The sequence below is a fragment of the Delphinapterus leucas genome, chromosome 2, assembly GCF_059928025.1.
Source record: "Delphinapterus leucas isolate spDelLeu-1000000601 "Yukka" chromosome 2, BTC_Dleu_Yukka2, whole genome shotgun sequence".
Classification (NCBI taxonomy): domain Eukaryota; kingdom Metazoa; phylum Chordata; class Mammalia; order Artiodactyla; family Monodontidae; genus Delphinapterus; species Delphinapterus leucas.
The window spans coordinates 103,601,312-103,615,220 of record NC_143130.1 but is presented as its reverse complement, the minus strand read 5'-3'; the positions used below and the strand labels follow the sequence as shown (position 1 = coordinate 103,615,220).

The following is a 13,909-nucleotide window of genomic DNA, read 5'->3' as shown; positions in this document are numbered from 1 at the left end:
GCATTTTACTGCTCAGTATACAAAGTGCTTTTTCATGTACCTCTCATTTAGTCCTCATGAAATTTTATACATCAAGAAACTAAGAGTCAGAGAGGTATTAAATAACTTTCCAAGCCGTAAAGAGTATGGAAAACTAAGAATAAATAAATGTATCTTTAGATTAAGAGTAGTTCACAGAGAACATTTTTCTAATGTATTAATTTTCGATCTATACATGTATATATTATATACTATATATATAGCTGTCTTCCACAATTAAAAACATACCAAAGCTCTTGTTTTAATTGATTAAAAGTTAACAAATTCTTTCAGTGCCTTGCTTGTATTTCTCTTAAGTCCAATTATTTGTTTACTAGGTCTTCCATTTTGATAACATTTATTGGTACCTTCTGAAAACTAATATATTTGATTTCTGAAGTACAGGTGTATTCCAAACTCATTTTCCACTTCACATTATGGTTTAATAAATATTATAACTGTTATAACGAAGTCATAACTGCACCTAAGATTTGAAAAATGATTCTACCTTATAGAAGAAGCACAGATAGGACATTCTTAACTTACCTGCTCGTATAGTTCCAGTTTAAGGCTCAGAGTTTTGAATTAGCTTTTTTTTAACAGCTTTATTGAGATAAAAGCACATTCCATATAATTCACCCTTTTAAGGTGTACAATTCAGTGATTTTTGTTATATTCACAGGGCTGCGCAACCATCACTACACTCAATTTTAGAAAATTTTCGTTACCCAGAAAGAAGCCTCATACCGCTTCACCCCCTAATCTCTCTACCCCTCTTTCCCCCAGTCCTGGGCAACCCCATACTCTACTTTTTATCTTACAGATTTACCTATTGTGCGCATGTTGTACAAATGGAGTCATACGGTGTGTGGTCCTCTGTGACTGGTTTCTTTCACTTAGCATAATGTTCTAATTGACTTCTGAGGCATAGACACAGTGCATGTACAGATACAAAGTAGCACTGGTGTGTGTAAGTCCATCTATGCCTCTACATTATTCTGAGGTAACGTTCTAACCCAGGTACCATGCATCTAAGGTCTATGTCTTTACTCCTGATACCCAGTTGCCCATTCAAGGTTTTTGACTACCTTGGATACTACAGATCTTTGCCTTTGGATGCATAGAGTCACTAGGAGGAATAATTTGGACATGGCAGTTATATCAACGGAATCCCCAAACAAAGGATAATGAGAGAAGACACCTTTGATTACATACAGGTTGTCCACACAAGGGTCATTAATGCACAGTTGTCTGATTTGAGCCCAGAAATTTGGGCTCTGGGGGTCTGTTTAGCAGAAAATGAATCTAGCAGTTGGTTCCCTTTGAAATCTAATCTATACAGAATTCTTTTTTAAGGTAGATTTTCTGTTTTCCCTGCACCCCACCCTAGCCCCAGAAGTTCCTATAACACCACTCACGACCCCACCGTGCTAAGCCATAAATGCCCCCCCATATCCAGCATCAGAACCCAAGAACATGAAATAGGCACTTTCTATTTCCAGTTTTTGTCATTTGTTTTTGACTTAAATTGGGTTGAAATCTTCCTTTTTGTAGCCTTAAAAAAAAATGAGCGTACAGAATATAGCCACAAAGCAGCATTCTCATTTGTGCCAAACCTTTAACAAGCAAATTTTTAAAATTCCTAATATTTTACTGATTTTATGTATGAATTTTCCCCCTCCATAGAAGTCCCCGAATTGCAACCAGATCAACGCCTTTTTATTTCTATTTTAATACATTGGATTTAATGTAATCCCCTAACCGTTCAGTTCAAGGCCAGTACCATGAAAAAACATTGTGTTAGGTTCACCATGCTAACACTGCTATTTTGATTTCTGAATTTGTTTTAAAATTTATTTTGTTAAACGTATGTTTTGGTCCAGAAAACTTAAAGCTGTGTGTGTGTGTGTGTGTATGTTGCTTGATGTGAAAAGCACTAGGAAGAACACTATACTGTCCTGCTGTTACTAAAGACAGGCCTTGAAATACAGTATGAAAGGATATAATTCACATGTTTGCGTGCAGTTCAAATTACGAAAAACAATAATTACTATGTGCCATTCCCATTGAGAAATTTTGTTGGTGACCCATTCACTACAATGTCTGAGGTCACAGGTTTTCGTCTTTTTTCTTTTTTCACTGATGTATCCCCAGTACCGAGTACAGTTTGTGGCACATAGTTGGCACGCAATAGCTATTTGGTGAATTGATACGTTTATTGAATGAATTTCTTTAGAATGAACTCCTAGCGTTCTATGCCCTTTATAATCTAACCCTGATTTGTATCTCTCACATAAACCCCATTGATGTTAACACAAACATTTGCTTTAGTTTGTGTTAGTCTCTTAGTTCTTTTTTTAAAATCACGTTCTTTTTATTGAACTGTAGTTGATGTACAATATTATATAAGTTTCAGGTGTACAACATAGTGATTCACAATCTTTAAAGGTTATATTTCATTTATTATAAAATATTGGCTATATCCCCTATGTTGTACTATATATATATATATATATATATATATATATATTCTTGCAGCTTATTTATTTTATACATAGTAGTTTGTACCTCTAAATCCCCTACCCCTATATTGCCCCTCCCCTCTTCCCACTGGTAACCACTAGCTTGTTCTCCATATCTGTGAATCTGTTTCTTTTTTTTTGTTATATTCACTAGGTGGTTTTATATTTTTAGATTCCACATATAAATGATATCATATAGTATTTGTCTTTCTCTGTCTGACTTAATTCACTTAACATAATACCCTGCAAATGGCAAAATTTCAAAACTTTATTCTTTTTATGGCTGTGTAGAATTCCATTATATATATACTACATCTTCTTCATCCATCTGTCTGTTGATGGACACTTAGGTTGCTTTCATATCTTGACAGTTGTAAATAATGCTGCTATGAACACCGTGGTGCATGTATCTTTTAGAATAAGTGTTCTTGTTTTTTTTGGATAAATACCCAGGGGTGGAATTGGTGGGTCATATGGTAGTTCTATTTTTAGTTTTTTGAGGAACCTCCATATTGTTTTCCATAGTGGCTGCACCAATTTACATTCCCGCCAACAGTATGAGGGTTCCCTTTTTTCTACATCTTCACCAACATTTGTTATTTATGGTCTTTTTGATGATTGCCATTCTGACAAGTGTGAGGGAATATCTCATTGTGGTTTTAATTTGCATTTCTCTGATGCTTAACAATGTTGAGCATCTTTTCATGTGCCTGTTGGCCATCTGTATTTCTTCTTTGGAATAATGTCTATTCAGGTCTTCTGCCCATTTTTTAAATTGAGTTGTTTGGTTTTGTGATGTTGTTGTATGAGCTGTTTATATATTTTAGATATTAACCCTTTATCAGTCATATCACTGGTAAATATTTTTTCTCCCATTCAGTAGGTTGTCGTTTTGTTTTGTCAGTGGTTTCCCTTGCCGTGCAAAACCTTTCAATTAGGTCCCATTTGTTTATTTTTGCTTTTAATATCTTTGCTTTAGGAGACAGATCCAAAAAGATATTGCTGCAATTTATGTCAAGGAATGTTCCGCCTATGTTTTCTTCTAGGAGTTTTACGGTTTCCGGTCTTACATTTAGGTCTTTAATCCATTCTGAGTTTATTTTTGTATATGGTGTTAGAGAATGTTCTAATTTCATTCTTTTATATGTAGCTGTCCAGTTTTCCCAGCACCACTTATTGAAGAGACTGTCCTTTCTCCGTTGTATACTCTTGCCTCCTTTATCAAAGATAAGTTGACCATATGTGCGTGGGTTTATCTCTGGGCTTTCTGTCCTGTTCCATTGATCTATATTTCTGTTTTTGTGCCAGTACCATACTGTCTTGATTACTGTAGCTTTGTAGTATAGTCTGAGAGCGTGATTCGTCCAGCTCTGTTCTTCTTTCTCAAGGTTGTTTTGGCTATTTGGGGTCTTTTCTGTTTCCATACAAATTTTAAAGTTAGTTCTGTGGAAAGTGCCCTTTTTTTAGGGATTACATGAGTCTGTAGATTGCCTTGGGTAGTGTGATTGTTTTAACATTAATTCTTCTAGTTCATGAACACAGTATGTCTTTCTGTCTGTTGTGTTGTCTTCAATTTCTTCATCAGTGTCTTATAGTTTTCTTGGTACAGGTCTTTTACCTCCTTAGGTAGGTTTATTCCTAGGTATTTTATTCTTTTCCATGTGATAGTAAATGGAATAGTTTCCTTAATTTCTCTTTCTGAGAGTTTACTGTTAGCATGTAGAAATTCAGTAGATTTCTGTGTATCAAATTTGTATCTTGAAACTTTACCAAATTCATTGATGAGCTCTGGTAGTTTTCTGGTGGTATCTTTAGGATTTTCTGTGTAGAGTATCATGTCATCTGCAAACAGTGACAGCTTTACTTCTTCCTTTCCAATTGTGATTCCTTTTATTTCCTTTTCTTGTCCAATAGCTGTGGCGAGGACTTCCAATAATATATTGAGTAAAAGTGTTGAGAGTGGGCATCCTTGTCTTGTTTCTGATCTTGGAGGAAGTACTTTCGGCTTTTCACCATTGAGTATGATGTTAGCTGTAGGCTTGTCAGTATATGGCCTTTATTATGTTGAAGTATGTTCCCTCTATATCCACTTTCTGGAGAGTTTTTTTGGTCATAAATGGGTGTTGAATTTTGTCAAAAGCTTTTTCTGCATCTGTTGAAATAATGATATAGTTTTTATTCTTAAATTTGTTAATGTGGTGTATCATATTGATCAGTTTGCAGATAGTGAAAAATCCTTGCCCTGAGATAAATCCCACTTGATCATGGAGAGTGATCCTTTTGATGTATTGTTGGATTCAGTTTGCTAATATTTCGTTGAGGATTTTTGCATCTATGTTTATCAGTGATACTGGCCTGTAATTTTTTTGTGTGTGTTATATCTTTGTCTGGTTTTGATATCTGAGTGATGCTGACCTTGTAGAATGAGTTTGGAAATATTCCTTCCTCTGCATTTTTTTTTTTTGGTGGGGGGTAATAGAGAAGGATAGATGTTAGCTCTTCTCTAAATGTTTGGTAGAATTCACCTGTGAAGCTATTTGGTCCTGGACTTCTGTTTGCTGGGAATTTTTTTTTTTTTTTAAGGTTTATTTTATTTTATTTTATTTTTGCGGTACGCGGGCCTCTCACTGTTGTGGCCTCTCCCGTTGTGGAGCACAGGCCCCGGACGCGCAGGCTCAGCGGCCATGGCTCACGGGCCCAGCCGCTCTGCGGCATGTGGGATCTTCCCAGACCGGGGCACGAACCCGTGTCCCCCGCGTCGGCAGGCGGACTCTCAGCCACTGGGCCACCAGGGAAGCCCAAGGGAATTATTTTTTATTATTGACTGACTTTCATTACTTGTAATTGGTCTGTTCATATTTTCTGTTTCTTCCTGGTTCAGTCTTGGGAGATTGTACATTTCTAGAAATTTGTCCATTTTTTCTAGGTTGTCCATTTTATTGGCATATAGTTGTTCATAGTCTCTCAGTTCTTTATGTTGCTTCAGCAATCCTCTATGGTGGTCCTTTGAGCATGGCGCTCAGGGAAAGGACAGTTCTTATAAAACTGAAGAACAGGTAGAACTGGCACAGAACCATGGAGGGGTTGGGTAGGAATTAGGTCAACAGAGGAGAAAAGAGAGAATCCCAGAGTTAAAAAGCAGAGCCTAGATACATCTTTCCTTTTCTCTAAAAATGTATTCTGACTTCATTACTAAGCCCATAGGTCCTTCAACTCCTACAGCAAGAGACATGCGCCATATATTCCTAAAAATGCGCATACACATTTGAGCTGTTAAAATGATTAAACATGTATTACATTTTGATGAACTGTATCTGGGCCCTGCCTCTGTATCCTTATAACCTACCCATGCTTTTTCAGTTACTCAATAAACTTTATTCCTTGTTCTTAAAGGTCAAAAACCAAAAAAACAGACAACCACTTATGACCTAACCAGTCTAGTATCTGAAATCATTCAAAGCCATATCTTTCTCTAAAATGCTTCACAAGCAGTTAACCTATTTTTAAAATTTTTTCATTGAGGTATAGTTGATGTACAATGTTATATAAGTTTCAGGCGTACAATGTAGTGACCCACAATTTTAAAGATTATACTCCATTTATAGTTATTATAAAGTATTGGCTATATTTTATATGCTGTATTTTATATTTTAAATGCTTCACAAGCTCTTAGCCTTTAAATGAGAATACCCTCAATTTAGTGTCAATTATTTTATTATGTATTGGTTTTCAATATTTCATCTCTCACAATGATCACCTATTAGTAACTAACTTCAGGAATTAATATGTACTTTAATTCTGTCAAATTTAATAGAAAAAGGAGAGAGAGAGAAAGAACCTGGGTGACTTTGGCTTTTAACATTGGAACTCCTGGCACAGCCTGTGTCTGAGGCAACCTTGGTGGTCTAGCAATATTGCATAAGCATCTTCTGGTTGGACAATTAATGACATTGGGGATTTGTCAGGGACCTCTTTCCTTTATGCACTGCCAGTCTCCAGTGTCATTGTTAATTAGCCTTCAGGTCTCCTGTTTGTCTGCTAGAATGCATCCTGGATAAGCCAAGTTAATAAGTTGGAGCGGGCAAGCTGCTTGGCCATTGAATGTGCGACTGTGCTCAGTCAGTCAGAGGGCAGCCCTCTGCTTTGATCGTGTGGAGAAGTTTAATTGTAACAGGCCACGTGGGAGGCTGTGCCCATTGGGGTGCAGAGAGGGCCTCGGGCACAGCAGGGGAGCTGCTCTCCTTTGCGCTGGTTTCAGTGTTTCTTATTTCAAAACCATGAAGCTCGGAGGCCCAGGACACTTGCTTCACATTTTGCTTCATCCTTCTCCAGGAGTTTCTTCCTTGAATTCTCAGAGTGGGTGGTGGAACCATCAGCAAGGGAACAAAAAACATCATCTCTTTGTTCCAAACAGAAGATTTGCACTGGGCCATGTTTTTGTAAATAAGAGTGTAGAATTTGTAGCACATAATCCCTAGCCATGACTCTCTTGCTGTTCTGGCTATGACATGTTTCAACCAAAGGCATAAAAGTGACAAATAATAAATACGAGGCCACTTTTGCTAGTGCCAGGCATTTTGCAAACCACTTTACGTGCGTTATCTCACAATGCATATATCTTGCCTATGAGGAAGGGGGTCCCCATTTTGCAAATGAGAAAAGCTACAGCCCACATGCACTCAGGTAGGTCTCAATCCAAGCACGAGCCCTTTGCCATACCACTACCTGGCCTCATAAAATCTGGGCAGTTTGATGGACCCCATGGGCTCTGTCAGCCCAGATAAGACAAAGGGAGAGCTGCAGTGATCAACCCTTTTAATTCAGGCAGAGGTGGAGGCTTCGCTTGTGTATTTAGGAAAAGAAGCTCTGCCTTGGGCTTTGCGTTTGCTAGGGAGAAGTAACCTTGAAGAAATTACTGTCACGGCTTCAAGGATGTCCTCTTACCAAAACGCAGGCCTCACCATGTATTATTTGTGTTCGTGAAAAATAGTTCTCTATAAACGGAATTGTTGGGATTTGAATGTAGTAGAGGGCTAAAGAATTTTAAAGCCTCTCCCAATTTATATTGTGAGAATAAATATGGCTTTCCTGTGTTCTCAGAATCATGGCTGGATATCATCAGAAAAGCTTATGTGGTCACGAAAGTTCACTGAAAACTGTAGACTCTTGAAAGCAGGCCTCTTCCAAAGTGTGTCTGACCAATCTCCTGCTTCTAGGCCTGCTCTCATAGCTGCTCAGTCAGGAGAATGACCTTCTTGTGCCTTACAGCATGAAGTGGTGGATGTTTATGGGGTGGGGAGGGTCTTTAAAATACACTGAGCCCTTTCACATCAGCTTGGGACAGTCACAGGGTTTGTGAATGAAGAGACTAGGACCCCTTGATGTACCTTCCTGGGAAGGAGGGAAAAGAGTAAAGAGGCAAGGAGGTCATACCGCAGCCCTGGAGAGCCCGCTCGGAGCCCGGGTCAACATTGCTAGTTTTTTTTTTCCACTTTCCTCTGCACGAGAAGCTAGTTAAGGTGAGGAGATCTGATGCTTTGGCCAGGCATGCATGGAGGTCTCTGGAGAGGTTTGGAGATGTGTAAATGAATCCTGCATGATGGCTTTGCAGGGATTAATAGAAATACACAACTAAATATAATTAAAGGTGAAACATAAATGCTCTCTGGGAGGCAGATGTTTGAAAGATGCAAAATCTTTGGATTGGAAAGGTTTTATGGTGGCGGCAGCACCTCAGAGGAACTTTTTTAGGATGAACAGGACTTTGTCAAATGCGGCAGAAGGTATGTTTGGGATGAGAGCAGGATGGGCAGAGAACCACACGAATGAAGGCATGGAACTGGGAACACTGGTTTATATAATTTGGAAACATTGCATAATTTTGATCTCATTGGTCAAATATATGGGGAGATAGAACTGAAAGGTAGAATGGTACCATCATGGAAAAGGCCTGAAATCTCAGGCCTGGGAGTTTGAATTCAGTTGAATGAGCAACGAGAACCCATTAAGAGTTTCATCTTTTTTGTGTACCTTTCCCTCTTTGTTTTCAGTGGATGATCTTGCCTTGTAATTCGCAGAGACCAGGGAAAACAAGCTTCAAAGTTAACTTTTGATTTCCTCTCCCTTAAAACAAAAGAACAGAACAAAGAAAACCAATACACTCACCTCTCCCCCATCTCAGTAAATGGCACTTCCAGCCACACCTTGTTCATCCTTCCTCTCCCTCAACTTTACATCGACTGCATCAGCAATTTGTTCTACCTCCGAAATAGATTCCAGCTCTATATACCCTGTCCCTCTCCTCTCTGTCCCTGATATCACTCTAGCCCAAAGCCATTACTTTGAGAACAGAATAGTGGTGGGAAGGGAGGTACTTATCATTTGGCCACAGGCCCATCTACCAGGAAAGAGGTGAAGGGAAATCTGATAATAGTAGAAAATTATGAAGTAGTCATTGTAGAGAGGACAAATACACTGAAAAATAAAGGTAAAAACGTAGTGGGGGGAAAAGGAGTGTTTTGAAATGATGGTTTTGGCTGGTTTTAAGGAATTTGTTCCAGGTAAGATAGATCATTTTAAAAAAAGAAATGAGTCTTTGTGTCCCAATGGGCAGGGTTTCCTAGATAGCACCGGTATGGTTATCAGAATAGTTAATCACAGATATTCAAAATAAGCTCTATTAAAAACTTTTGGAAAATAACATTGTCAATAGGAAGAGCCTAAACTTAGGCCCTTGTGTCCTGTGATTGGCCTCATGATCTCAGGTGGGAATCCCTGGAGCTGATTCTGGGAATCAGGAGTTCCGTCACATCATGCTTTCATCTTCAGCGCAATCTGGTAGTCTCCCAGAGATGCCTGGTATTTCCGCAATCTAGTTGGCAATATTGTAAGAGAAAGTGTCAGGCAGCTAATTCCGAGGGACCCTTGAGTGACCTCTTTTGCCTTTTTTGTGCTTCAGTGCTGACGTGCTTGTGGATTGCCTTTACATAGTAAACATTCTGGGGTGCTAGTTTTGGAAACACCAAGTTCTTGTAGACAAATTTCCCAACATAAATAAAGGAATCCTTTCTAACCGTCTTCTTCCAAAATGCCTTACCTCTGTGCTTCTGTAAATTCCTCCAAGAATATATCTTCTTCTGTTTTTGGAAGCAGGTGGCATGATTTCTGGGCGAAAATCTAATGCTTTAACATATGCTCTTGAATAAGGACATGTCAGTAATTTCTGGCCATGATCAACAGACAAAAGTGATCATGACTCAGCTCTAGCTTTGGAGAAATGAAGCCTTTTTTTACCCAATGCATTTCTGCCACTGGCACAAACATACAGAAACCTTGAGAAAATGCCTCTTGCCTGGGTTAACTGCTTTTTATGACGGTTTATTGTGGCCTCCATGTCACCAAGTCAGAACTATCTAATTTGAGGGGGCTTGATTATCAAAAAAAGCAACCTCTTGTAAATTCCAGATATCCTGTCTGAAGTAAATTACGTATAAAATGTTTCGCACGTGTTAATGGGAGGGGGAGGTGAACGGGAGTGAAGAGAGATTCGGTCCTCCCTAACCTGGGGTTAGTTCTCATGCTGGGATGTGGGTGTCACCTTGAGAAATCGCCAGTTTGGTGAGAATTTCTGCAAAATCTATTTTAAGCTCCACTTTTAGAGTTTGAATCTGAAGAGGGTCTGGGCCTTTAATTCCCTAGAACTAGTCCTTGAATAGTTCTTGGCTCTATTTTGGAGAGACCAAAAGCAGAGTACTTCACCTGTCCCAAGTCAGAGGTTTTGCCGTGTCTCTAAAAAAAAAAAAACCTTGAAGGTGATGCATTTCCCTGTTCCTGAAGAAAGGTGTAAAGTGAGCTAATTGTTTGTTTCTGCTCTTTCCCCTGTAATTTGGATAAACGATGATGCGTAAGGATTTTGCACTATTAATACCCAAGTGCAGAGCATAGAGCACAAGTTCAGCAAACCCGTGTTCTCGAGGAAGTCTAACTGCCACCTTCTCTTCACAGCAAGTGAGAAACAGATGGCAGTGGTGTGTAAGGAGTCACCAAAGGAGTATCTGCAGCCGTTCAAGGACAGACTCAAAGAGTTCTTCCAGAAAGGTAGGAGGTGTGACGTTCTGAAACGTCCTTCCTTTCTCCGTCTTTCTCTGACACCCACCGCCCCGTGCATCCCGCCCGAGCACTGGTAGATGATTCCATTAGACCGTCTTCCCATGGTGGAGCCGTACTCAACTTAGATGGAGTTGTCCTGTAACCTTTATATCACCTTTTAAATCTGCTGTGAGATTTTAAATCTTTTAACATCACTCCTGTTTCTGTAAACTTCGCTAGAGAAGGCTTTCTCTCTTTGTCTCTGCACGGATCCCAAGAGGATCCTCAGTCCCTGTTAACTGACAGACGACGTCCATGCAAGGCTTCTGCAGCCGTGCAGGCGGATGGTGATTATCTTTCTGGTTTTACGAGTGTAGCAATTTGGAAACTTGTGTTGTATTTTCCATTCTTTTCAGGAAGGAAAATTGGGGCCAGGTGAATGTCACACATCCAATCACTTGGCAACCGTCAGCCCTCTGGGGTTAGCGGATGGAAGTGATACGCATGAGACCCAGTACTGACTTAAAAATCTTACCGAGTTATATTCCTTCCTCCATGGTTTTTGGCAGGACTGGGGAACTTTTGTTGAGCCCTGGTAGTGAACGTGAAAGTTTAACGCCTTTTGGATATTTCCTATTCTGGTTTCTCAAATTCAGCCTAGATGTAAAACAAAAATAAGTGTGGGGCACAGTTTCCCATTATAAAATAAATAGGTCATGGGGAACGTGACTTACAGGATGGTGACTGTAGTTAATAACACTGTATTGTATATTTGAAAGTTGCTAAGAGAGTAGATCTTAAAAGTTCTCATTACAAGAAAAAAATGTGCAAGTCTGCATGCTGACAGATGTTAACTAATTGTGATGACCATTTCACCATATATACGTATAAGGAATCATTATGTTGTACACCTGAAACTAATCTAATGCTGCATGTCAATACTAGCTCAATAAAGAAAAAAAAAAGTGTGGGGTAGTTAGAGGGGTCTTTTGTCTTTGCTAGAAAGCCAGAGGAAATGCATGTAGGAACCTTTAGGGGTATATCAGCGTGCTGTTTCTATTTATTACTAAGGCTACATGATACCACACCATCAACAAAAGACCATTAAGCAGGGTAAAGTATGGCCAAACCACCTTGGAAACTGGCAGGGAATTTCTCTGTCCATGAGTCAGAGAAACTTCATTCCAGCTGGTCTCTTGGTGCAGAGTTCATTGCTCCCTCCTCCGGGATGAGGTCTCATTTGTGTTGAAGCAGAAGTCAGAATTCTCTCTTGGCCATAGCTGAACCTTATATATGATGGAAGTAGTGCCATAATGCCATCAGGCCAAGTATCATTTTGAGCGCTGATAGTAATACCAACACTTACGGGTTATGTGGCTAAAATTAGGTTTTATATGTGATTTATTAAAGTAGATGCATTGCTTTATGATTATTTTATGTAAATATAACCTAAATGGCCTAAAGAAGCGCACGGAATATTTCCCTTTGCTGACCCCCAATGAATAATTTCTACTTTTGATATATGTATAGGGAGCTTGAAATGAGGCTCATGTGTATTTCAATTCCATTCCTTTTTCCCATTTCTATTTGCTTAAATTAAAATTTTTTTTAATTTTTATTGAAGCCTAGTTGATTTACAATATTGTGTTAGTTTCAGTGAATATAGAACACAGTGAATATATATATCCCTTTGCAGATTCTTTTCCCTTATAGTCTATTAAAAAAGATTGAGTATAGTTCCCTGTGCTATACAGTAGGTCCTTGTTGTTTATCTATTTTGTTATATGTTAAACCCAAACTGCTAATTTATCCCTCTCCCCATCTGCTTTTCTCCTTTGGTAATCGTAAGTTTGTTTTCTATGTCTGTGAGTCTCTTTCTGTTTTGTAAATAAGTTCATTTGTATCATTTTTTTAGATTCCACATATAAGCAATATATGATATTTGTCTTTGGCTTACTTCACTTAGTATGATAATCTCTAGGTCCATCCATGTTACTGCAAGGGGCATTATTTCATTCTTCTTTATGGCTCAGTAATATTCCATTCCACTGTATATATGTACCACATCTTCTTTATCCATTCATCTGTCAATGGACATTTAGGTTTCTTCCATATCTCGGCTATCCATTTCTATATTTAATTGCTATTATTCTATATCTAGAAAATTCTGCAATGATTATGTCTGGGTATTATTGGCTCATATACTGTAATGGCCTTAGGATCCTTTCTCTTCAAATTAGCTAGCATTTTAAAACACTTATGTTGTGAATTTTTTTCTTTTTGTTGGAAGAAGATAAATATGAAGAAATTTAGAACACTGAAAATCTTTGATGCCTTGGAAAAGGAATTTGCAAATCACTCTTGGAAGTTCTGTTTTAGCTTCTTCTCTACCAGGTTTCTTAAGAAAACTGTGATCTGTTCTGAGAGAGGGAATCGAGTTGAGGCAAACTGGACCTTGAGTCAGGAAAGCAAGGATGTGTCCACAATAAGCTGTTCTAAGAAAGCCCTAGAGCAGTGGTTCTGAACCCTGGCTGCATACTAGGATCACCTCGGGGAGATTTTAAAAATTTCAACACCCGGGCCAAATTCCAGACCTGCCACTAGCATCTCTAGGGGTGGGACCAGGTATCAGCATTTCTTTTTTTCACTCCCCACGTAACCCCAGTGTGCAGCCCAGGTTGAGAACCACTATTGTCAAGCTTAGTTCGCCTCGTAATGGGTATTCAAAGGTATTTCGTCAGAGCCCCCTATGTGTCAGGCACTGTGACAGACGCTGGCGATCCTAAGATGAGCCATAGACCCCTCGTCCCTCTCTCAAGGACCGTCTTACTGGGGAAAGGTCTGTAATTGAATAAAGGAGTCACCTCTCCGTTAACCAACAGAGGGAAGGGAAGATGGGAAGGACATAGGAATAGCCTCAAATTATGGTTAAAACAAAGTCAGCCAAAATGAGACACAAAAAGAATTTGGAGGAAAATTACTATTCTAAAATGAATTTTAAAGTATAAAAATAGGGGCTTCCCTGGTGGCGCAGGTTGGGAGTCTGCCTGCCGATGCAGGGGACGCAGGTTCGTGCCCCGGTCTGGAAGGATCCCACGTGCCGCAGAGCAGCTGGTCCCGTGAGCCATGGCCGCTGAGCCTGCGCGTCCGGAGCCTGTGCTCTGCAGCGGGAGAGGCCACAACAGTGAGAGGCCCGTGTACCGCAAAAAAAAAAAAAAAAAAAAAAAAAAAAAAATATATATATATATATATATATATATATAAATCTTAAACATTGCCAA

General features: G+C 39.1%; 1 protein-coding gene across 1 annotated transcript in view; it reads left to right on the top strand.

Annotated features, from left to right (window-relative positions):
• FMN1 (formin 1) overlaps window positions 1–13,909 on the top strand; it is a 307,167-nt gene that overhangs the window by 186,441 nt on the left and 106,817 nt on the right. The window contains exon 13 of the mRNA XM_022587546.3: window positions 10,545–10,637. Coding sequence (XP_022443254.2) covers window positions 10,545–10,637 — 93 coding nt within the window. The remainder of the gene's footprint in view (window positions 1–10,544; window positions 10,638–13,909) is intronic.